At 35.4% G+C, this 22,771-nt stretch overlaps 1 protein-coding gene across 2 annotated transcripts in view; it reads right to left on the bottom strand.

Moving 5' to 3' along the window:
- RICTOR (RPTOR independent companion of MTOR complex 2) overlaps positions 1–22,771 on the bottom strand; it is a 76,579-nt gene that overhangs the window by 27,223 nt on the left and 26,585 nt on the right. For both annotated transcript variants that reach the window (XM_039567166.1, XM_039567167.1), the window contains exons 4-19: positions 22,666–22,730; positions 20,358–20,489; positions 19,326–19,389; positions 15,401–15,527; positions 14,372–14,541; positions 14,054–14,121; positions 12,890–12,957; positions 11,530–11,612; positions 10,810–10,897; positions 9,874–9,964; positions 9,668–9,734; positions 9,479–9,559; positions 8,027–8,127; positions 6,340–6,502; positions 5,832–5,933; positions 3,378–3,424 (exon numbers count right to left, since the gene is read on the bottom strand). In XM_039567166.1, the coding sequence (XP_039423100.1) occupies positions 3,378–3,424; positions 5,832–5,933; positions 6,340–6,502; positions 8,027–8,127; positions 9,479–9,559; positions 9,668–9,734; positions 9,874–9,964; positions 10,810–10,897; positions 11,530–11,612; positions 12,890–12,957; positions 14,054–14,121; positions 14,372–14,541; positions 15,401–15,527; positions 19,326–19,389; positions 20,358–20,489; positions 22,666–22,730 (1,517 nt within the window). The remainder of the gene's footprint in view (positions 1–3,377; positions 3,425–5,831; positions 5,934–6,339; positions 6,503–8,026; positions 8,128–9,478; positions 9,560–9,667; positions 9,735–9,873; positions 9,965–10,809; positions 10,898–11,529; positions 11,613–12,889; positions 12,958–14,053; positions 14,122–14,371; positions 14,542–15,400; positions 15,528–19,325; positions 19,390–20,357; positions 20,490–22,665; positions 22,731–22,771) is intronic.

The following is a 22,771-nucleotide window of genomic DNA, read 5'->3' as shown; positions in this document are numbered from 1 at the left end:
CACAATACAAAATTATGCTAGTAGAAAAAATGGGTTATACTTGAATTGGTTTCTTGGCAGTAAGTTTTAAAAATTTATCAAAAGAGTAGCAGGTAACAGTGAGGATATCCAGCCACAATTCCAGAGATGCTGCTGTATTGTGTGTTATAAAGGGTTTTCTATACCATGACTTAATACAAGCAAAGGAACTTAAAATCTCTATGCCCTCAGAAGCCATAGCTTCCTTCTAATTCTCATAATTTATTCTGCTGTAATTTATCCTGTGGCAAGTTTCAAAGACTGTATTATGTAAACTAACAAAGAGCTTAAAAAAGAATCTTGTGACCTGAGTTTTCTTCAGCTATTATAGTTACTGCTACTGTGAAAAACACATTTTCGCATTCTGCCAGGAAAAAGTCTCATTAATTCAGCAACAGTACTTCCAATCACCTCACTTAACCGTTTCTGAAGCATAACACAGTGATTGCAAACACACTCTCAAGACTTTTTAAAATCACAGTAAACAATGTAGCTTGAGTTTTGCATCACAGCAGTAAGTCTTCAGCAAAGATCCTCCTCTCACGAATTCCTCATCAAAAAATAAACACACATTTGTGCTTTAAAATAACACAGAATGTTCCAAGAGAAGGTAGATATGTCAGGCATTAAGAAAACTTAATTACAGAACTGCACTTGTATTTGAAAAAGTCAGAGTAATCCACTATCTCTAACTCCAAACACAGGACCAATTATAAAGGAAACCTGAGGGCTTAATTAAGTTTTGTCAAATGAAATGTATTTTATTCTGGGTTACTAGCAATAAATACATATTGACATATAAATTTGTAAATTTATATATCTATGAATATATTTAAGCATGCATGTGTATATATCGATGCGCGTGTGTTCAGTTTTGGAACCCTTGGCCCCTCACTACAAGAAGGACATTGAGGAGCTGAAGTGAGTCCAGAGAAGATCAACAGAGCTGGGGAAGGTTCTGGGGCACAAGTCCAAGGAGCAGCTGAGGGAACTGGAGGTGTTTACCCTGGAAAAAGGGAGGCTTAGGGAAGACCTTAGTGCTCTTTACAACTCCCTGACAGAAGGCTGTAGCCAGGTGGGGGTGGTCTCTCCTCCCAGGTAACAAGTGACAGAATGAGAGGAGAAGGCCTCAAATTGCCCCCAAGGAAGTTTAGATTGGATATTAGGAAAAATTTCTGGACTAAAAGAACTGCCTGAAGGAGCTGTTGGGAGTCACCACTCCTGGAGGGATTTAAACGACATACAGACATGGCACTTGGAAACATTCTTTAGCAGTGAACAGTTGGACTCAATGATCTTTGAGGTCTTTTTCATGATTCTATGATCTCGTGTGTATACACACATTGCATTAACTGTATCTCTAGGAAATGAAGAAATCCTTATAAAAATATCTGGAATTTCATTGTAACAGCTGTAAGATCATCACAACACTAACACGAAAAAAAGGATCAACTTACAGAAGGAGAAATCAATGTAATTTACACTTGAAAAGCAAAGGGGATGAAAATTTTTTATCATTAGCAGTGAAACCAGAGAGATTTGGGGCTTAATGACTTCTAACTAAACAGGAGTAACAGCATTTTAAAGCTATTAAGTTCCCAGTTCTGAAGAAAGGATCAATGAACTATAGAAGCATCACACCAATTCAATTCTAGATTTTCCCAATTTATTTGGAATTAAATTATTTAGGCACTTAATAATGCTTGAGTGCAGCACAAAACCATGGAACAGGAACACTGTCCCACACAGGTAGGTTGAGGAGTGCGTGTTGGTGTCACAGTCAGGACTGAAGACACTGCTTTAGAGAAGCAATGTTATAAACACACCAGATTTGGAAAATAATCCTTTACCCCAAAGTACAGATTGGCAGTAAGTATTTCAGGAAAACCGGGAAAAAATACAGACACAAAATTAAATTATGGCTATGATAACAATGGGACTACTGCTTATGCTGTAAATACTTCATAAAAGCACCCTGACTACTTCTTGGTAAAAATTTAGAATAAAGCCACACAAGCCTTTCAGCATATATTCTATCTTCTGGATTTTCCCCGAATTCAGGAAGTACCTTTTCATGCCCACAAATACAGACCTATTCTTCAAAATAATGTAATCTTTTTCTGAAACACACATTAAAAGGAACATCCAAGAACTAATTAGTAACACTATAACCACACAGGCACTAAAGGAGTAAAAATGCCTTATTGGCAACAGATATGAAAGGAACAAGAGCTGTACTGGGGGTTTTTTGTTTGGTTTACTGTTTTTTTTTCCAAATTGTAGGAACCCAGAGTGCCAAGAATATTTCTCTGCCTGTTTTTAAGGGTTCTTATCCCCCTGAACAACACTGTTTTAGCTTCAAACCTTGGAAAAAATTACCAACAGACAAGAACTAGAAAATACAGTGGTGTGAATTAGGTGATAGACTACTATGTAAGATTGCCACAGGGTGAAAAATTTAGAGGTTTTGGGCTTCTCTTTGTAGTGAATAGATAACAGCAGAAAATATCAAAATGGAGGATTGTTGTTGTTCTCTAAACCTTCTCCTACTCCATATTCTGCAGTAAAAGTAGTTTGGATTGATTGGATGGAGAATTCCGCAGTTCCTAGTTGTGTTACTGAATAATTGGTAGGAAAGTGAAAATAATGTATGTTTTTAGTAACTATTGGTTAAAATATCTTTAAAAGGCTGTGTAAATCTTGATAATTAGTCTCACTCCTGCTTTTCTGTCTTCTATGCTGCACCTGGGTCATGCTAGTGGCTCTGTTCCTCTGGTAAGACTTAATAAACAACTATCTGGAAGCATTGAAAGTCAAGGAGAAGTCTTGGCTTATCTTTGAAACTCCTTGCAAGGACTTTCAGCAAATTCTCTCCCATCAGGAGGGACTTGATTTACGGCACGGTTCAGTGTCACAAATTACACATGCTTCTCTTGCCATTAACACTAACTAGAAATAATTTCCTCTTGGTTTTTGATGAAAGCTGTAGTTATAAAACTGTACAACTGTAGACTTAACTCTGTAAAAACTTTCCAAGCTCTGACATAGAACACTACTGCTTATCAAGTAGTAACACTTCTAAGGTTTAAAATTAAATTGAGCATTTGCAAAGGTAGTATGATTTGTAAGGGACTAAATGCATAAAGCATCTGTGCATAGAAAAGAAGCTTAAACACCTTTAAAGCTCAAACAGTTCATTTAAAGTAAATATTGCAACTTAATTATCCAAATTTACACCTTAACTGCTTATCTACACATTTTAGAAATGTGATACATCTAAAGAATATTTTATTGCAATAGTAAAAACCAGTTTTTCCAAATTTCTTTCTTCGAAGAAAGTCTACAAAATTTTTACATACCTGTGCAACTGTTCATCTTTGTAGTTCCTTAGATTTATATTTGGCCACTAGAAAAAACAGCAAATATAGCGTTATACAAAACTTGAACATCAGTCCTTGATTAGTCACTAAAATTCACTTATTTCTATCAGTTGTATTTACCTAATAATTAGAAAGTTTTCTTGCACCTAATGTTATATCTTAAGAAAGACTTTATCTTATTGAAAAGCCCACACTTCCTGCTTCAAGAATGGTTCAATTTTTTTCTAGAGGACAGGGAATGTTGGTCACATGCTACATGTACAAGGCCACAATTCTAATGAAAACAAAAAAACTATGCGAAGCTGATGAAAAATAAACAATTTTGCTCAGTTTCTTTTCTGCAAATAACAAAAAAAAAAAGATATGCATAACAGGGAAATAATTGTTGGTTGCTGTTTTGAATATTTATCAGATTTGGTTTAAAAGGAATCATTATTCTGTTACAGATCACTTAAACAGTGCTTATTAAAACACTATTTAAACTCCCCTGTTGACACTTTTTAAGATGTATTAAGAATGACCATATGAAAAACGTGAACCACATGAATGTCCCCTCTTCAGGACCTATTCTTTCCTCCCATTACATTTTACTCTGTTTTTACAGCCATCTGTTTTCTCTACGGTTTCAGATTTCTTTCTGTTGCTACTAGTGAATATCTTCTTGTCAGGAACGGAAAAAAAGTGCATCAAACACTCTTCTTTCCTATCCATGTGACACAGTTCTACATTTCCAATTAGTATTCCAGTATTAAGACACACAGTGCACTCGTTAATGATTAGTAAAATTGACTACACCAGTAACAGCGCCAGATACAGATGAGGCTGACACTTTTGCTGCTCTTTTAGCAGCTTAGACATCAAGCTGAGCAAGTGAAAAAGGCAGTAAGGCACCACCCGAGATGCACACGATGAGGTGGTTAGAGAGCTGATGCTCCACAGATACAAGGCTGCAACAGACAAGGGGGAGGTGAGTAGCCACATGACATAAATTTCAGACACTGGAATCTGGATCCTGCTCATTAGAGGACTAAAGACAACCGCTCTGGTAACATCATCTCAATTTATGCTGGTGTTACACAGTTTAACAGAAACAGAAATGGTTAGAAGTAGGCCAGAAAACACACTTCTCATTCAGGAAGAAGTCCCCAATTTTCAGACATTAGGAACTCTTTGACAGGGCACTGGAAAATGTATTTTTGGGGAGGTCTGAGATGGCAGAGAAACTGGCTGTTTGACATAAATTCCAGTTTAATAAAACCCAAAACACATTAGTGGTCAACTACATAGGGCTTCCACTGTCAAAATACTACAGAGGTTAATTAACAGTGAGATTCTGAAAAACAGTATTCTGATAATATCTTTAATACTGAATTAAAAATCAAAGGTAAAAGCATCTGTGACTAATAATAGTTATCTAGTAACCCAGTAAATCTTATAATTGCAGTAAAAAATTCTGTAAACAGTGCTCTGGTGGAGCAAAGCTACTGTCATATACATATTCAGGTCTTTATACCAGACAGATTCTTGCTCTTTCAACTTTATCGGTCCCTGAAAAAAAGGCACAGAAATATTTAGTTTCTTTTTTTTTTTTTAAAAAACAACATAGTCTTGATTATGATTGTCACCATTAATCCTTTTTTGTACTTTCACCATCTTTGTAACAACACAGCAAAGAAGACAGTAAGAGAATGCTACTCAACTGAAGGATGGCTTTGATGCACAGAATGACATTTTGGAGCAATTTTGATTTGAAGACTATACTAAGTACTCAGAAAGTTTTATTAGTCAAACAAAGTATATTTTCTGCTTACAAAAAGAGGTAGTATCTTAAAATCTGTGCATTAAATATATTTAATATCTTTAAATATATTTAAAACAATGCCCCTCACCCCATTAGGTATTCCCTTTATGTTGTAAAAATAAATTAATTCTGTAATGAAATCAATGCTACAGAAGTATTTGCATTAGTTCAAAACATTCAGTGATGTTTCCATAAGTAGTTCAGTCTAAGCATCTGAAGTTTGATCTAGAACCCATCTCTTACTATAACCTTCAGCTTACTTTAAGAAAATCTGCTATGAATCTGAACATAGCAGTATCCCTCTGCAGTTTGAAGTATTAGCAGCTTTAAAGACAATATACCTAATTCTGTGAAACTGATTTCTATACAACTAAAGACGTATAACATTTAATACATGCTTCTTAGGAAAACTGTGAATTTAACTGTAGTGTGTTTTTGAATATAGTTTAAGGGCTGTATACAAAGAGACTACATCAGCACTGACTAAACCCAGGAGATTCTAATTTCCTGAAATAAAACAAATTATTAGATGTACTGTGGAATTAATATTAGAAAGTCAAAGCTCACATATGAAACAGACTTTTTCCCCAAACAATTTCTTCAACATATTATCACAGCCTTTGTAAGCTCACCTTCAGTATGGTCCCTATTAGATTCCAATTCCAGTCAAGGTTCTCTTTGTGATTGAGAACTTGGCTGTCTCGAAGATTCATGATGAGTGCTTCTTCTGTATCCTGGAATACAGACATGGAAAAATACAATAGGTTTCCCTGCATCATCTTTTTCAGTCTTGCCACATGATACACTTACCGCTCATGTAAAAATCATTAAAAGGGCTGTGTTTCACAGTAATGTACATTTGAAGGTAAATTGCATAGTTATAGTACAGCATTAAGAATCTAAAAGTAAGAGATCACAACTGGTCACATAAAGCATTAAAAGTCATTGGCATTCAATTCCTCAATTTCTAGAAATGCAGTTTAGTATCCAAAAGTGCCTGCAAGACAAATGAGATAAAAAAGTACTAAAAAGAATCACACAAATTACTCTGAATTACATGAGTGAAGCTTGGGGGGGCAGGACCCAAGTCTCCAAAATACAATGCCAAATTCAGGTTTGAAAAAGGAATTATCGTAATACCTTTAAAATAAAGATGTCTTTCTGCACACGGTACTGATCCCTTTTTTGGTGTGTTGAGATTGCTTTCTGAATAATGTGATCTAAATGGAGGCTGTAAGGTTTAGGGCCTCTTTTCTTCATCTCATGAAAACGTTTTAAGCAGTTGAGTGCTGCACTTGCTCGCCTAATAGAAAAAAAAAAAATTATAATTAGTATTTGGCAGTTGTTATCAGACTAAAGAGGACCACTAGCTCCTGAGTGAACAGCTCAAGAAAGCTCTGACCAACAATTCTGAAGCATATAGGAAGAAAATTATTTTCTTAAGACACGTTTTTATACATTCACAAGACTCAGACTCATATTGAAATTATACAGAAAAGTATCTTTTAAAGAGTTCCTAGCACTGAAGTATTATCGTTACTGATAACTTTTCTTCTACTCAGCAATTAGTGGTGTCTGTCACAGTTCAGAGAGGATATTGTAAAGTTTAAAGTTGAATTCCATTGGGAGCTGCAACAGTAGATCAACATCCTGTAGTGAAGTTGGAAGTTCAAGGAGCTAGCTTCAACTAATAGTAATCAAGTAATCAACTTATAGTAATCAATCTCATACATTCTCATACCCGCTGCTTCCCTGCAAGGGCAGGAGTATCAATAGTACACTTCCTGTTTTTATATCTAAACAGTTCAGCAACAGCACGTAAGGTTTCTAGGAAAAGATAGGGAGTTACATAAATGACAGCCAACAAGGGCAAAACCAGTTAATTACAAAACAGTGGTAGCAGCAAAAAACCCCACCTACAGAGCAAATAAAAATAAGAAAATCTAAAAATGGGGAGTTAAGTTTATCTTTCTTCCCTATAAGCAAAAATTCTCATAGTGTAGGACAGTTCTTTTATTTTATTTTCAAACAAATACCTTTTGATTTGGTCACTTAGCTAAATTATTTAAATTTAATCTGTAACACAGATCACAGTTTTTCAGACTATAAAACAGTGTAGAGTGTTGACCAATGCCAAGATCCCCAAATAAAAAATACTACTTCTAAAGAATCACTTTCTTTCAACAGAAATGGGAATTCTTACTACTCTAACAGGTATGTCCAGAAATGCCAAAAAGCAAAACAATTGCAGGTAATCCACAAGCATCTCCCTTCTGCTCTTTATCCCTCCTTTCATCCCACCACTTAGGCCATATATAAAATATGAAATATCCTCTCCTGAAATTTCAGATATGCCTTTTATGAAAACTAACAGTGTCATTGAGTATCAAAATCTTCTACTGACATACATGAAACCTTCGAAACTAAAAACCAGAAGAGTACTACACTTTTAGGAAGCACTCTACATGCAGCATTATTTATTTCACAGTTGCAGTTTGGAAAAATGCTGTTCTTTATCACTGACAACACAAGGAAAGACAGAACATTATGATACGTTTTTCAGAATACTAATCTGACAAGACAGATCAGAAATGGCAAGAGTAATTAACAAATACATTTCCTATGAAAAAAACCTCAACACACTCAATTTGTCTTCTACAAAGAAAAGCAACTAAGAACACAGAACTGAAGAAATACATATTAAAGACATGTGAATTATGAAATTGTTTGATTTCTTCCATTAGGAGGTTTAAATTGTGTGAAATACCCAGAAGATGGCATTTTGTAACAGAGCTTTATGCTTTTAAATGTAACACAGAATTCTTACAGTCTTTTCTCTTTCATGATGTCAAAGGATGCTGCCATATTCATCAGTGTTGGTAAGCAGTGCAAGTGATGGCTATGAGAATGAGGAAGAATTGTGTTTGCCTACAAAAAAACCCAACAGAAGACCAGTTAGAATAACTTAGTACAACAATTTCATCCATCTTTTTAGGATCAACATTTAAAGAATCTACCACTTTTCACAAGATTTTCACAAATTTATGACAATAAAACTACCTTTTGCTTAATGTCAGAGTGTAATTACACACACCATTTTGAATTTGTGATCTAACTAACCAACCGGAATTACACTAGAAAGTAACTTGAAAGAATTTCAGATTTCAGAATGCTATAATCGATATTGTTTGCACTGGAGTTTAAGTGGTAACAAGCAAAAACTTGCAAAGCATCAGATATGCTTATGCCATGCACATAAAACTGCTAAAAAAACCTAAAATCAGAAAACCTGTTAAAGCTGATGATTTCTACTAAAACTTTGCTGCATAAAAAAACTCTGATTAATTAATATAACTTTCTACGTTATTAGACATTTAGCTGCTTTTAATAAACATAGGCAGTTCTGCAAATATTTTTGGAAACTAAAAGCAAGATGGATGAAGAAATTACTTACATTTCCAAACACTGAATAAAAAATACAAGTATTTTTTCAGGTTTTGATAAATAGTAGTCGTATCTGATTAACAGATCATCTCTTCAGAAAATAAAAAAATACCTATGCTTTACAGCATACTCCAATGTGAGTCAACAATCACTGTCACTCACAAGTGTTCAGGAAACCAGAAAAATAGCATATAATATTATAAAAAGCAAAGGCTGAAATGCACTGGAGTGTTTATGAAAACAGTATCATCATCTCAGTACAAGATTAGTTTAAGAGAGAGAAGGTACTGCAAAAGCTATCTTAGGTCAACAGAAGTGGAATGAAGCTGAAGTTTCCCTGTAGCAGGAGCACTACATCAAGATGAAGTTGCCTAAATGAGTATCGTCAAGTACCAAAACCACATCCAACTGAATCTGGAAAAATTTCATCTGTCTGCCCTGTGAAGCAGAAAGCTAAACACACTGTTGGAGGCCTACTGACTATCATACTAAGAAAAGCAAAAATTAGCTATGGTCCTTTTCCCCAAACACAGTTACTGGCGGGTATGTTTGCAGGATTCCAGCTTAAAAATAAAACTCCTACAATGGCAAGAAAGTGTCCTGGTGAGAGTCAGAGCTGCAGATAACCTTGGAACAGAACCCCTAGCACCTTCAGTGCTTTCCAAGCAGTCTTCCTATTGATTAATACTGGCTTTAATATATGAAGTGCCAGAAGATGTAATGTTAAATTAATCCACTATTCAGACAAAAACTATATGTTTCAAGCTTGGAATACAAATTAAATGCTATAATAGCAAATATCTATTTACAAGTAGTTACAAAAAGTGGTATTTACCATGTGCAAAAGTTCTCCCAGAAGGATAGTTGCTCTGACAGACACATGGTCATCGCTACTTGTGATCACTTCAACCAGACCCTTCAAAAGGAAAAATATTATTACAACATTTAATGTATAACATCTTACTTGAACTCTTGTAGGAAAAAAAGTAACAAGCATCTATTGAAACTGAAAGTCATTAGTTACCTCTAGAAGTCCATTGGTAATAAAAGCAGAAAGCACTAAAGCCAAGTAATTATCCATGAGATCAGGCCTAAGGAGAAAAGAAGTATGGAAACAATTTAGAAAGTACATTTCTTATTGTTCCTGCAAGAAAACAAGAACTGTTTCATCCACACTGCCACAAAACAAAACAAGAAAAAGGGTTTAGACGAAGGTCATTAAATCCCCACCTTGATCTGGCTCGATGGGGTAAAACAGTTTTAGCCTCAGCAGCTACAAAGCCATCAGAAAGTCTCCAGCAGTCTTGAAACCTGCCTGGATCTAGAACAAGAAAATATGGACAATGGTAATTATAACACTGGCTTTCACAGTATTATTTTGAAGGTGGTCAGTAGGTAAATAATAATGCTTGCCCGCAAATATTATTTCAGGTGGTTTCAAATTACAGAAAATTTTGTCAGAAGGGACCTCTTAACAAGTCATGCAAACCACACTCCTGAACAAAGCAAGGGTACCTTGAAAGCTAGGACAAAGATTGTATCTAAGTGTCAACAAAACCAGTGACATTTCCAATCCATAAACACATTTAATGTGTTTAACAGAAAACATCATAAGCACCTAAAATGTTACAAGGTGTGTCCATATATAGAAGTAGCAAGTTTGCAACAAAGAATGATTTATTTACTTATAAATTAAAAAAGCATAGAATGCTCTTGGGTTTACAAAGGAGTAATTCTAAAGTTAAAATACTTACTTGGTTAAATTTAAAGACATGAAAAAATACTCACTTGCCCTCAAAAAAGCAGAAGTCTAAGGCCAGCGCAGACAGCTAACAGACAATATACAGAAAAGATTGACTAATAACTTTTCTGTAGTATTCACTAACACATCTACAATTCTGAACACTCCAAACAGTTCAAAGAAGTCTAATTTGTAGCGCTGACCTTACAGTCTTTTGTGTTAATGCTTAACTATGCCGATCTTTCATCAAACTTAGAACACTTAAAAGGTGATAAAGAATTTTAAACAGGACTTCAGAGCACCCAATAAATTCAGTGATAAAACAATTAATACTAAGGCAATTTATAATACATAGGAGACAGAAAAGGTTTCAAATTTATACAGGAGCTTAACAGAACTCTTACGTGAACTTTTAAAGTACTTACCTACACTGAGAAGTGCCTCAATAAATTCTTCTGCAATAACAGGAAGAGGAAGGCGAAATATATCGTAGAGAACTTCAAGCAGGCCACGCTACCAAAGAAAACATAACACAACAAGAATTTTACAAATTTACAAAATTGTCCTTTTTTTCACTATTAATACTGAACTTGAGACTTCTACAGTGCTAACACTGGTGCATTTGTTGCACTGTTTCTTTCACAAACTGAAATAACTGGAGAAGAAAGGATGGGGAATGTGGCTTTCTTACTTTTGAACTGTCCCTTATTGTCACTACGAATTCTCTAGCACTTCAGGCTACTTGGATTGCAGATTTTTAGAATGGTTACATCTGGCACCATCAACTTTTGTTTAGTAAGTTTAATTTGTGAAGAAAGGTTTTTATTTACCTGGAATTAAACTCTGACTATTATGATTTAAACTTGCAACTGCAGCTACTGTAAACATCCTTTGATTTGTGAACAGAGTAAAAATTAATTTACATACATAATCTCCTCCATTCTGTCACACATACATGGTATGCTTCCCAATTTCACAGGAATTTTATAACAGAATTACAGACTTGAACTTGGGGGTTAAATAAACTCAAGGATAGTTGTCTTATAATTGGTGTCTGTGCTTAAACCACTAAATTGTTAAAAGGTTAAGAAAAAATAAAATATCAAATATTATTCCTACATCAGTACTAAATATTCACCACCTACCCGTATTTCCATATTTGGTATACAGAGTACCCCAATAAGAGACTGAATTCCAGAATTTCCAGGTTTGCACAGGCTGATAATACCTAGAAAACATATAATAATATTCCCTCATCAGTGAAAGAAAGGACAATAGACACATTGCTAAATTAGATTTTCAGTTTGATAACAAGTACACATGAAAAAAATTACTAATCATAAACATTTTCATGCTTATAATATCATCTCCTTCCCAATCAACAGTATTTAATAAAACTTCCTAATCACAAAACTCCATATCCTCATTAAAAATATTGCTATTTTTGTCCTTCCTACTGCGAACAATACATAAAAGTGTGAGAACAACATATGCATGGAAGAAATGACAAAAAGACAGAATTGTCTATAACAAGTAACTCTTCAGCCTGAAAGGTTTTCATGATCTTAGAAGAACTGTGAGGAATTTCAAGCAAAAGCTGTACCTTAACCTAATAAATTATTCATTTCCTTTACGTCTCAGGTGAATTCTAACAGCTGTTAGATCTAAGTGCCTCAGTGTAGGAAGATGCAGTAACACACCTATCAGAAACTATTTTCTGGAAGTTTCAAAGCTGTCACGTGCTTCCTCTCCAAGCATGTGAGAGCACACAAGAAACTTGAAGGATACCTGGGCATTAAAATTAGGTTAGTGATCATTTTCAGAACTTAAAAAATAACACAAGTAGTGTCACAAAACAGCCTAAGTATAGCCTGGAAAAATTCCACTCAAAATTTTGGTAAATGTTTATATTAACTGATTTAAATTTGCCAGACAGTGTCTTGACTAAAAGAAAAAGTAGTCCCCAAGGCAGAACCTTCATCTTACATATTGTAATAATGCAGAGAAAGGACTTAGTAAAATGAAAAAAGCTACTTTTTTCATTTAGAAATGTCTTCCACATGAAAAATTGCAAACAATGTCCATTTGCAAGTTCTCTTCAGCTATGGCAGCTGGTAGAAGTGGGTGCTAATGAAACTATTTGCCAAATCTCTTAACACAGACAAAAAGATTTCATTTATGGCAGAACCACCACAAAGGCAAATTCTTATGATACAATGTTATTTTAAATATCCTTTCACCCATTAGATTCCAAGAATGACAATCAAGACGTAGTTTATAAGGCATTTTACACAGGGAGGGGATAAGCTGTGCCTTGTCAGGAGTCTAAGAAAACTAAGTATGCGTCCTCCAATTTTACAGAATCAAAACACGTATTAAGTAGCATTGTAGGAAGGTATTGATAGAAATCGGACATGTCAAATGAGACAGATCCTGTGCCATTTATACTAGGAAGTAAAATCACACTTCCAATTATCCAGTGTCAAACAAATAAACAAATCTTACCTGCCCATGATCGAAATGCTGCCACTATTCCCATTTTACTAGCCAGGAATCGTGCTTCTCTGTCCTCTCTGCCATTAAAACAACAAATGTCACGATGCAGGTAATAATTATCAAACAAACACTATTACTACCACCGTAATTGTAAAAGGTAGTTAACTGAGATTTTAGATGGGGGACAAAATCCAGAGTAATAGAAATATTTTATGTATGCAGATGTATTTACACAATGTATATATACACAGAAAAAGTTTAAATTTTTAAGTATGGTTACTTTTCCTCTTCCAGGGGAGTTTCCACAGGAGAAGGATAACATCAAGAAGTAAACACCTATAGGGGTCAGATGAATCACTCTGCACCTCCACTGACACTAAGTCTACAGCAAAAAAGTAAAGATTTTATTCAGTTACCAATACCTAAACATCTCATGCTACTTGATAATTAAAAAACCCTTAATAATTCAAGCTGGAAGCCGTATCAGGAGACCTCTCTCTAGTCCAAATTACTGCACGAAAAGTCACCAGTTATCAGACTAGGCCACATTATAGAATCATAGCATGGTTTGGGTTGGAAGGCACCTTTAAAGGTCGTCGAGCTCAACTTCTCTGCAAGAACACAGCAAAAATGCAGTGTGTAGTACACACGCCTTTTACAGTACCCAGAGCTGTGGGAGGTATACAAGCTTTTGTAATTCACCTTGGAATACCTGCAAAACACTCAAGGCTTTATCCAGTTGCGTGTTAGAAACTCTCAAGAATGAAGGCTGCAGGACCTCTCTGAACAACCTATTCTAACTCTTGACCAGCCTCACATAAAATAATCCCCCCCTGCCCCTTTTACCAAGTTGAAATCTTTCTTGCTTCAATTTGTCTCTGTTGCTTCTTGTCTTCCCACCTTACACCACCATGAAGGGCCCTGGCTACATCACCTTGAAAGCATTTTCATAGGTAGTAAAAAGGCTGCTATTCTGCAGAGGGTGTCCCCCAAACCTCTCCTCTCCAGGCTAAGCAAGCCCTTTTAAATCTTAAATGCTTAACAGTATTTTAGGAAGCTGTACTCTGGCCTACTATATTCAACTTCAAGAAACTTAGTATTTGGAAGGAAATACAGCTTAATTCCAATGCGATGAACATAACTGATAGCACAAGTAGCAGCACTAACACTTACTTGAGTTGTCCTTCTGCTGTGTCTGGATTATGCCTGTAGTGAAAATCTGTGTAAGGGGCTAAAATTCTCTAAACAAAAGAAAGACATGCGTTACTTTCACATGAAAATACAGTTAAATCACTATTGCCCTTTCCTCAGTCCCACTCCAAACTATCATTATTCCTGCTTTATAAATCTTGGGCTCTTAGCCTAAAACATTACCTTTTAGACACTGTGCACTAACACAGAGGAAATCTGAGACAAAAATCAAACACTTGAATGAGTTTATTATTATCTAAAGTTTAACTTCTGTCACTGAACAAGTAAAACTGCACTCACCTCTAATTCTACATCTGCTCGCACATACTGTCGGGTCTTTGGGTGATTAATGAGGTGCAAGACTGTAGTTATCAGAGCCTCATTTATTCGGCTTAGCTGACAATCAATCACATTTTTCAAGATGGTACTTAAACCACCCCGAAGAGCCACCACCTCAGGATTCTGAAGTGCTAGATAAAGGAAAACAAGTCATTTTGGCCAATGTTGAAGATAAAACATTTCATGGCGATGACAAATTTGTCATCTCTTTAGTATGCATATCTTATTCATCCCTAACACTGCTGAGGCACATGTAAAGCTTCTAATGGAACTGGCTGACACTAGCAATGAACTGAGATTTTGGATTCAGTTATCAAACACAAAAATACTGGTCACTCACTATCCAGCATATGACCATTTCCCAACTTAATTCCAACCAAGTTTCCATATAGTAGTTTATGGATTTCCCCATAAAGAGTTTTCATGCTTCATTGGACTGACATAGATAAATTATTTATACTGAAATATAAGAGTAACATTTTATTTATCTTCTTTAAAACAAGTTTTAATCTTGAAAACAAACTGCTGAAGTTATTTCCCACTGATTGATTTTTGAAAAAAACTTCAAAAATCAGCAGCCAAATTAAAGTTTAGGGAGTTAGTACAAACCACTGCCCCGATAACTACAGTATGCACTCCAATAATTTTTAAAAAGGAAGGTATTTTGTAGTTCTCTGAATTCTTCTAAATTTGTCAGCATCTTGTGTATGGAATTCTCCCTACGTCAAATCCGTTAAAGAAACACCAACTGCAGTAGAGAAATGGTTTTAAGGCAAATCAGAAACTGTCAAGTCTTGAAGGAAAGACAAAAACCTGAAATCTTCATGTATGATATATAAATAGATTTTAAGTCATTTTGGTTTATATCATGCTAATTACTAAAATCCATGGAATTGACAATAAGAACACAACATCTAATTTATTATTAAACAAATACTGTTAATGACAACCACATCAAAACTGAACACTAATTAAGAAAAATTATCTTACCTAGTTCACAGATAATGGCTATACATGCTCGAACCATTCTGTCTCTTTCTTGAAGACCATCGTTTCCAACTGCTATCAAAGAATTAGTAATAGAACTGGGGAACAGTGAAGCATTCACAGTGATCATCTGCCAAAAAGGAAAGAAAAAGCCCTCTAGTTTCTTCATATTTCTCTAAATACACTTACATATTCACCAGCACTCTGTTCCATACAAACAGTTAGACAGACCAGTCCATCTGTTACTTGGTTGTATCTGGTGAATCTCCGTAAGTGTTTCTTTTGCTCTTGAAATTTTTTCAATTTCAATTCATTTGTCAATTTACTTTACCATTCTCTTCCTGCTTCAGTTTTTTATTTTTATATTTTATCATAATAAGAAAGAATTTAAAAGATGACTGGTGCAGTGAGAATTAAGACTACCTTTATCATAGTTTTTTCCCAAGAATATCTTTATTGACAAAGAACATTATCCAATGACACAGAGTAGATTAAAAACTCATCTACTGTTAAGGTTGTTCTGTACCATGGAAAGCCTCAAATGGGAGGACACTCAGTTTGGGGGAATTTTGACTCTGGCACACTCAGAATTCCCCCAAGAATAATGAGCAAGGCCCTCTGTGCACTCATTAAAAGTAAAGAAAGACACTCCTGAACAACCAACCAATACCACAAACTCTTCACCATCCCCCAAGTGAGGCTTTGATTGCAAAGGTTGAGGAGCTGCTTGTTCACATTTTCTCAATTTGTGAAAATTAAATACACATATCCTTCCGGAACAAGAATATCGCTAAACAGATGTATTACTAAGGAGGAAGCAGATTTTTGTCTGATTGCCTAAAAAGGGAAGAGTGCAATGTCTTATAGCCCACTCAGCCGTGTCACTTTTTTTTCTCCACTAATAAATAAAAATGAGACATTAAAAAATACTCAATATCCATCAAAGACCTGGAATTTAAGGCTGGTTTCCCATGGTTTTATTTACCATCTTTTTTGCTTCCAACAAAACCAGGCTTATCTTCCTAATTCTTCCAAAACCATTTTGTCCTATATCCATTTTACATCTCCCCCTTTGACATCTTACAGATATTTGTGCAAAGATGATTAGTTTTTTACCTTTTTTTGCAGAGATGCTAAAATGAGAGGGAATCAACCATTACAACCAAAATTTTGGAAGAGTTTTAACAAATCTATGTTTAAATACAAGTTTCTGAGAAGCTTTGTGTTATACATAATGTTAATGCCAACAAAACATGAAGCTTTTAAGGTAGGACTTTAAAGAAAAAAGAAATTCTCTCCCACCCACACAGTCTTTCACTCTTACACTGGCAAGAAGAAACAAGAATAAGCAACAGAATAGGTGCACCAATCCACTCTATAAAACTGCAACCTGTTTTCTATTGATATTGACATGCACTTCCTATGAGGACACAACCAGCCTGTGAGGACACAAGCTGTTCTGCTTCACTGCCTTTGTTTTTAAGACATGAGAAGGAAAGGTTTCTTGTAATAGTCAATTCTAAATACATCAGTAGAATTAATAAATTTTTGTATTTACTTTGTATCTGCTCTAGGTATTAAAATGCAGTTCTAAAGCCCAAGGAGAGGTAATGGGAAGCTACTTACAAGTGGCTAAGATGAAGTAAGTAATAAAGACTATGAATTTGGTCTTTCAAGACTCCTTTAGAAAAGAGGAAGAAAGAGGATGGCTCATACTGCATCTAACCCTGACTTTTGCTTAAAAAAGAAAACATCTGGACTATTAAATCATAAAAAAATTGTCTTATTGACTTCTATTAGATAGAAAAATGCTTCCCAAAGCCAACTTCATGCCATCCTTTTCATGGCTGAAGATACTACTAAATTGCAAAGCTTTTACTAGGAAATGTAGAGGTGATTACAGTCAAAACGTACAGTGAGCACTCAGCCTTCAAAAACTATTGGACATCAAGTTTAAAAAATTAGATTTTTTTAAATCTTCCGACACCACTTTAACCTAATATTTTTAAAACAAAGTTTATGATTGCCTTTCTCTGCATTCATAAAGCAGTATCAGTACTTTGTATTTTGTTATTCTTCTCTATGAAAAGAAAGAAAAGAGTTTCAATTTTAGTCTATGCAATTCTCACACACATTTTTGTTACCAAAGATGAGGTTAAGGAGCCAAATCTTGAAACTGAAAATAATAGTTCTGCAATACTGGAAAAACCCAGTTCAGTTTCACAGTAAATTTGAGAACAAATTTGTTACCTTTTTTCAGTTTATTTGCCATTTATTCTCCCCTTCTAGACCTTTATATAACCTTTCAGGAATCCTGGCATCAAATCATTAAGTCTGAGACACTGAGGGAGATTGAAGAGAGAAGCAGAAAAAGGGCAAGAGCAGGGTAACAAAAAGTGTGAAAATACAGAATGTGCTATTCAGGAAGCACAGTATTCCTTGTGAGAGAATTTCTGAAGAACTGACTGCTCTATGCCAATGCATGCTTAACTGTTGGTCTGACATTGTCTTTTAAGAAAACAGAATGTTATAGGTACGTAGCAGAAGATGCTAGAAAAGGCTTTTCATCAACACAGTTCTCAGCATCAAGGAGCCACAAGCATGGCTGCACAGGCTGTGCATTCGATGCACACACCTGGTGCACGCCAGTACCCCTGCACCACAATGGAGAAAAAAAACACTAAGGGCCAGCTGTGTGATTTCTTTAATGTTTCTCTCTCACCATCATTTTTTCAAAATGATGATCAAACTAACGGATTTGTTTCTTTTGCTGTCTCTTCTTTCATGCACGACAGAAGTTTTTGCTCAAGCACAAAATGCTCAAAAAAGCCCAGAAATAATGAGGACAAACTTCGGACCCAAATAAAACCAATTATTAATGTGTTTCCATTCCATCTTCTGATTTATGTTATTCTGAGTCTACACTGAAGCTCCTATTCAAAGGAGATCAGCGAAGAACTTTTATAAGTGCAACTTATAAAAGGAAGTGCAACTTCCTCAAGGACCTGTTCCTTCATAGTGCGGCTTTTTGTTTGTTTATTGCTTGAGTTTGGAGGAGGTAGCCATGTTTAATATTTAAAACTCTTTTTTTGGCACAATTGTTTATCAAGTACATTGTATTTTCTATAAGACAGAAAACATATGTTTAAAATACAAAATGAGATTTAACAGACAGTGCTCCTGGGGAACCATTCTTCAACTACCTCAAACTTTACTCCAGTCTTTGGTAGTTTTTGTAAGAATATAAGAATAATAAAGAACAGTGAAGTCCAGCAGAAAGGCAGAATATTATGTTTCCTGAATACATTTAGTATCTCTATATGCCAGTTTTTCTAGGACAAACTTGAAAATACAGCTACCGTATTTTCAAATCTCACACCCATGGGTACACAGTACAGAAACCATCACAGACTAACCATGTTTTATTGAGTACCTGAGATAAAATCCTATGGGTAGCATCAACTGCCACAAACAAAGCAGTAAGTCTATAAGCAATCCTTGAATGATCACTTCAGTGACAGCTTCTCATTTCTCACATGGCAGAAAATCTCCCAATCTCTAACTCACAGATGCTTAAACAAACTATACAGTGAAGTCATCATAATTTCAATACTGAAACTTAATATTGTTTTTATGCTCTTGCATTCACTCTTTGGTAAGTGTTTCCAAACCTTGTCCAGTATCACCTCTATCAAGAGAAAATTAGCAAGATTCTTCTAGTCCACTTGAGATTCCAAATTGTAACACGGTAAGATCAAAACAAGTCTCTTCACTACTTTTTCTTCTGTCTTGTTAATTATCAGCTATATTACATGATAAAGGCAAAAAAAGGTATTAGAGACTGTGAAAAAGCACTGTTGGTGGAGACAACCAGGAGTCAGCACAACTGAGTGGCACAGCAGATACAACCATAAATAGGAGATTTTACCTTTCTGACTAATCGAAGTGCTTGTGTTCTTTCTACTTCATTACTTTGCTGTATGTCAATGCACCTAAAGTAAGTTAAAAAACACATTTTGTTTATAACAATAGTAACTTTCACCTTAACTGTTAACAACTCACGTTAATATTTATGCATATGAATACAGAAGAAAAAGAATTGACTTGTTTAAAAACTACACTTTTCAGCAAGCATACTCATTATGATAGGTCAATTAGCTTTGGTTCATATTTTCCCAGCTATTTTCATTATAACTAAGTCAGTAGAATGTTCTCAAGTACAAAATGGCAAAGCATAATGCTTCAACAATTATTTTCCAAGCTAGCTGCATCTGGCATTTGCAAACGAGACCAAACCAAGTATTTGTAATGTTTCACATCAACATATTCTGGGTGTTCTCAGATCAGAGAAGTCCTTTTGCTCCAAAAAAATTAAACAGCACACTAAAACTACATGTTTATACATTTATAAACAGAAATTCATGCACATCTGTATCAGTATATCAAATAAAAAATTTCATTACAGGAAGCACTAAAGATGCTATTATTTACATCTATTCATCATGCTGACTGTATTATCTCACTGTTGGTTTGCCCTCTGGGATTTTTCTGTTGTGTCATTGGTTATACTTAGACTACAAATTCTTGGACACAAACTACTTTTTAGCCCTGACTTTGTACTGAAGGTTCTGCAGCACTGTGATAATACAAAGAATCAAACAACTCCCATACAATTTAAGACATGAAAATTATTAACATTTCGAACTTATTAATTTATAGTTAATGGCATTTATGATTAAAAGAAGAAATTCTTTGGATTACTTGTAATATGTCATATATCAAGGCAGCATTTTATTTGGATTAGCTGGTGTGATGAAGTATCATTCTGCTGAAGAAAAATGCCTTTTACAAAACTACTTATTAAGAACATAAGAGAATATGAAAACACTCCTCACCCGTCTCAACCATGAAAAAGCAAGTGATTTACAACTTCACAATTTACAAGAAGAAGCAAATTTACCTGGCTATCAAATAATCCACTTTCAACTTTAGCACCTTCTGGAGAATACTGGAGTCTCGAATAAGATAGCGGAGGGCTCGCAACCCTGCTGCTCGCACCTCTTTTGCTTCATTTAGTAAAGCTAACCTCAGACTACAATGAAGAAAACAAGAGGGACAAACAACTATTAGGCAGCAGGTAGACTTCACCATCTGACATGCAGCTACTACTCACTCATTTACAAATAGCATGATTTTAAAAAATAAATGTTCTGATGTTATTTTACAACTTTCAGGTCTTCTCATTTGCAACCTAGAACGCAAGCCTTCATACTGGTCAGCAGATGTAGACAATATATTAATCTGAAAAAGCCACAAACCAATTTTTCCCCCAAGTAACAGCTTGTACATCCATGAAATGACACATAACCAAAAAAACCTGTACACAATTTTTTATTTGACAAAACAGCTGAGCACAATATTAGTCCAAGAAAATTAAAAGGTAGAATAAGGTAGGTAAGAAGAAACAAAATATGGAAGAACTCTAGAAATGGAATTAGAAAGCATGAAGTAGCACACCTTCCTTTTGAAGTCCCTCAAGAGATTTGTCCCTCTTCCCCAACCACATGCAGGGTGGGGTGGGAATCCTCAATCTCCCAATTACATTTTCTAGTAGGATTTTTCACCGGACATCTAAGAATGTAAATACTTCAGCCAGTGAGACTGAATTTCTACTTCTACAAAGGGCTTATTTTTTTTCTTTTCTTTTCCTAGGGTTGTCATGCACGGTAATCAGCTACTCCAGGCAAAAAATCTTCAGAATCTTTTGGTGATTAATTGGCATGGGTAAATCACTGCAATAGAAGCCTACTCTCAGGTGTTACCTAGACAAACTAGAAAGGCCGCCATGTCATTTGCAAATAAAGATGAACTGATTATTACTTTCAGCACTAAGCAGGGAATTGTTTCAAGACCATCTCTCCTGTAATATGAATATGCTGCCCATGATTCTTTGGATGTGGCCCAGGACATAACTGGATTTCTGGACTTCAAGACTGGACATAGGACTGCTGACTCATGCAGCAGCCTCAAGTCCTTTTCAGCAGGGCTGCTCTTGATCAGTTCAAACTCCAGTCGGGGGCGGGGGGGGCTTGATACCAGGGGTAATCTTGATACCAAGGATCTTTGAGTCCAACTCCTGGCCCTGCACAGGACAATCTCATGAGTCACACCATGTGCCTGAGAATGTTGTCCAAACACTTCCAGAGCTTTGTCAGGCTTGATGCTGTGATCGCTTCCCTGGAGAGCCTGTTCCAGTGCCCAACCACCTTCTGGATTAAGAACTTTTTTCTGATATCCAACCTAAACCTCCCCTGACACAACTTCAGGCCGTTCCCTCAGGTCCTGTCACCAGCCAACAGAGAGAAGAGATCAATACCTGCCCTTCCTCCTCCCCTCATGAGGAAGCTGTAGACCAGTAAAAGAACTGGCACAGTGAAACCATTACAAAGAACAACACTATCGTGAGATTCAACATTTAAAAGCAACAGCTACCAAAAAGATATGTGTCACTATCTTTAAGTAGTGAAAATGCAGTGAAAACATAGAGCTTGTCAAAAAGATAAAAACAATTCAAGTTAAAAAAATGACTCACAACATTTCCATAACCAATTACACAAGGTTTCCCAACATTTTGCTCAAAGAGTAATTAGCTTTCCTAAACTTTTTTTCTTAAGTGAGATCTAAATTGAAAGAACAGAGAAATGCACTAAATATTAGATCTTGTTTGCTTTTGTCACAAGTGCTGGTCCTAAAGATGAATTTACCAATTTCTGTGTGGAAATAAGCATGTAGATACATTTGACAGTCAGAAATGGCCACAAAATAGATACGAATTCCACTTAAATGTATATACATGGTGCTTTGCAGTAGCAGAGAAAGCAGTGCTACATGGACATATACATACCAATACAACATAAAATACTGTTCTTTAAATTCTGATTCTATATCAAGAATATGCTCTGTATTTTGTAGATGTACATTTTTATTAGACGTGCTTTCTACAAGTACTGAAATATTCAGATGTACTTTTACATCTGTGAGGAATACACTGTAGAAATCTACACTTCTAACTTGAAGTGGGTTTTCTCTGTTTGCCCAAAAGTGAATAATGTATTTCTGATTTTACTCATTAAAATTTTTGCAGGCTATCTGCTTGCATTATGAAATTCCGAACTAGTGTTGAACACTAGTTCAAAAGTAAAAAAGAAGTTTAATTGCACCAAAACAACTGACATTCCCTAGGATTGCTCTAGTGCTCTACTACTTACCATATTATGATGCCGTCATAGGTAAAACCTAGCTTTTCTTCAGCATGGCCAGTATTACAAAGAAGCTGAAAATAAAAGAAAATATCCATTAGTTATAGCTCTCCAA

Source organism: Corvus cornix, chromosome Z (assembly GCF_000738735.6).
Source record: "Corvus cornix cornix isolate S_Up_H32 chromosome Z, ASM73873v5, whole genome shotgun sequence".
NCBI lineage: Eukaryota > Metazoa > Chordata > Aves > Passeriformes > Corvidae > Corvus > Corvus cornix.
This window is presented reverse-complemented; position numbering and strand designations above follow the sequence as displayed.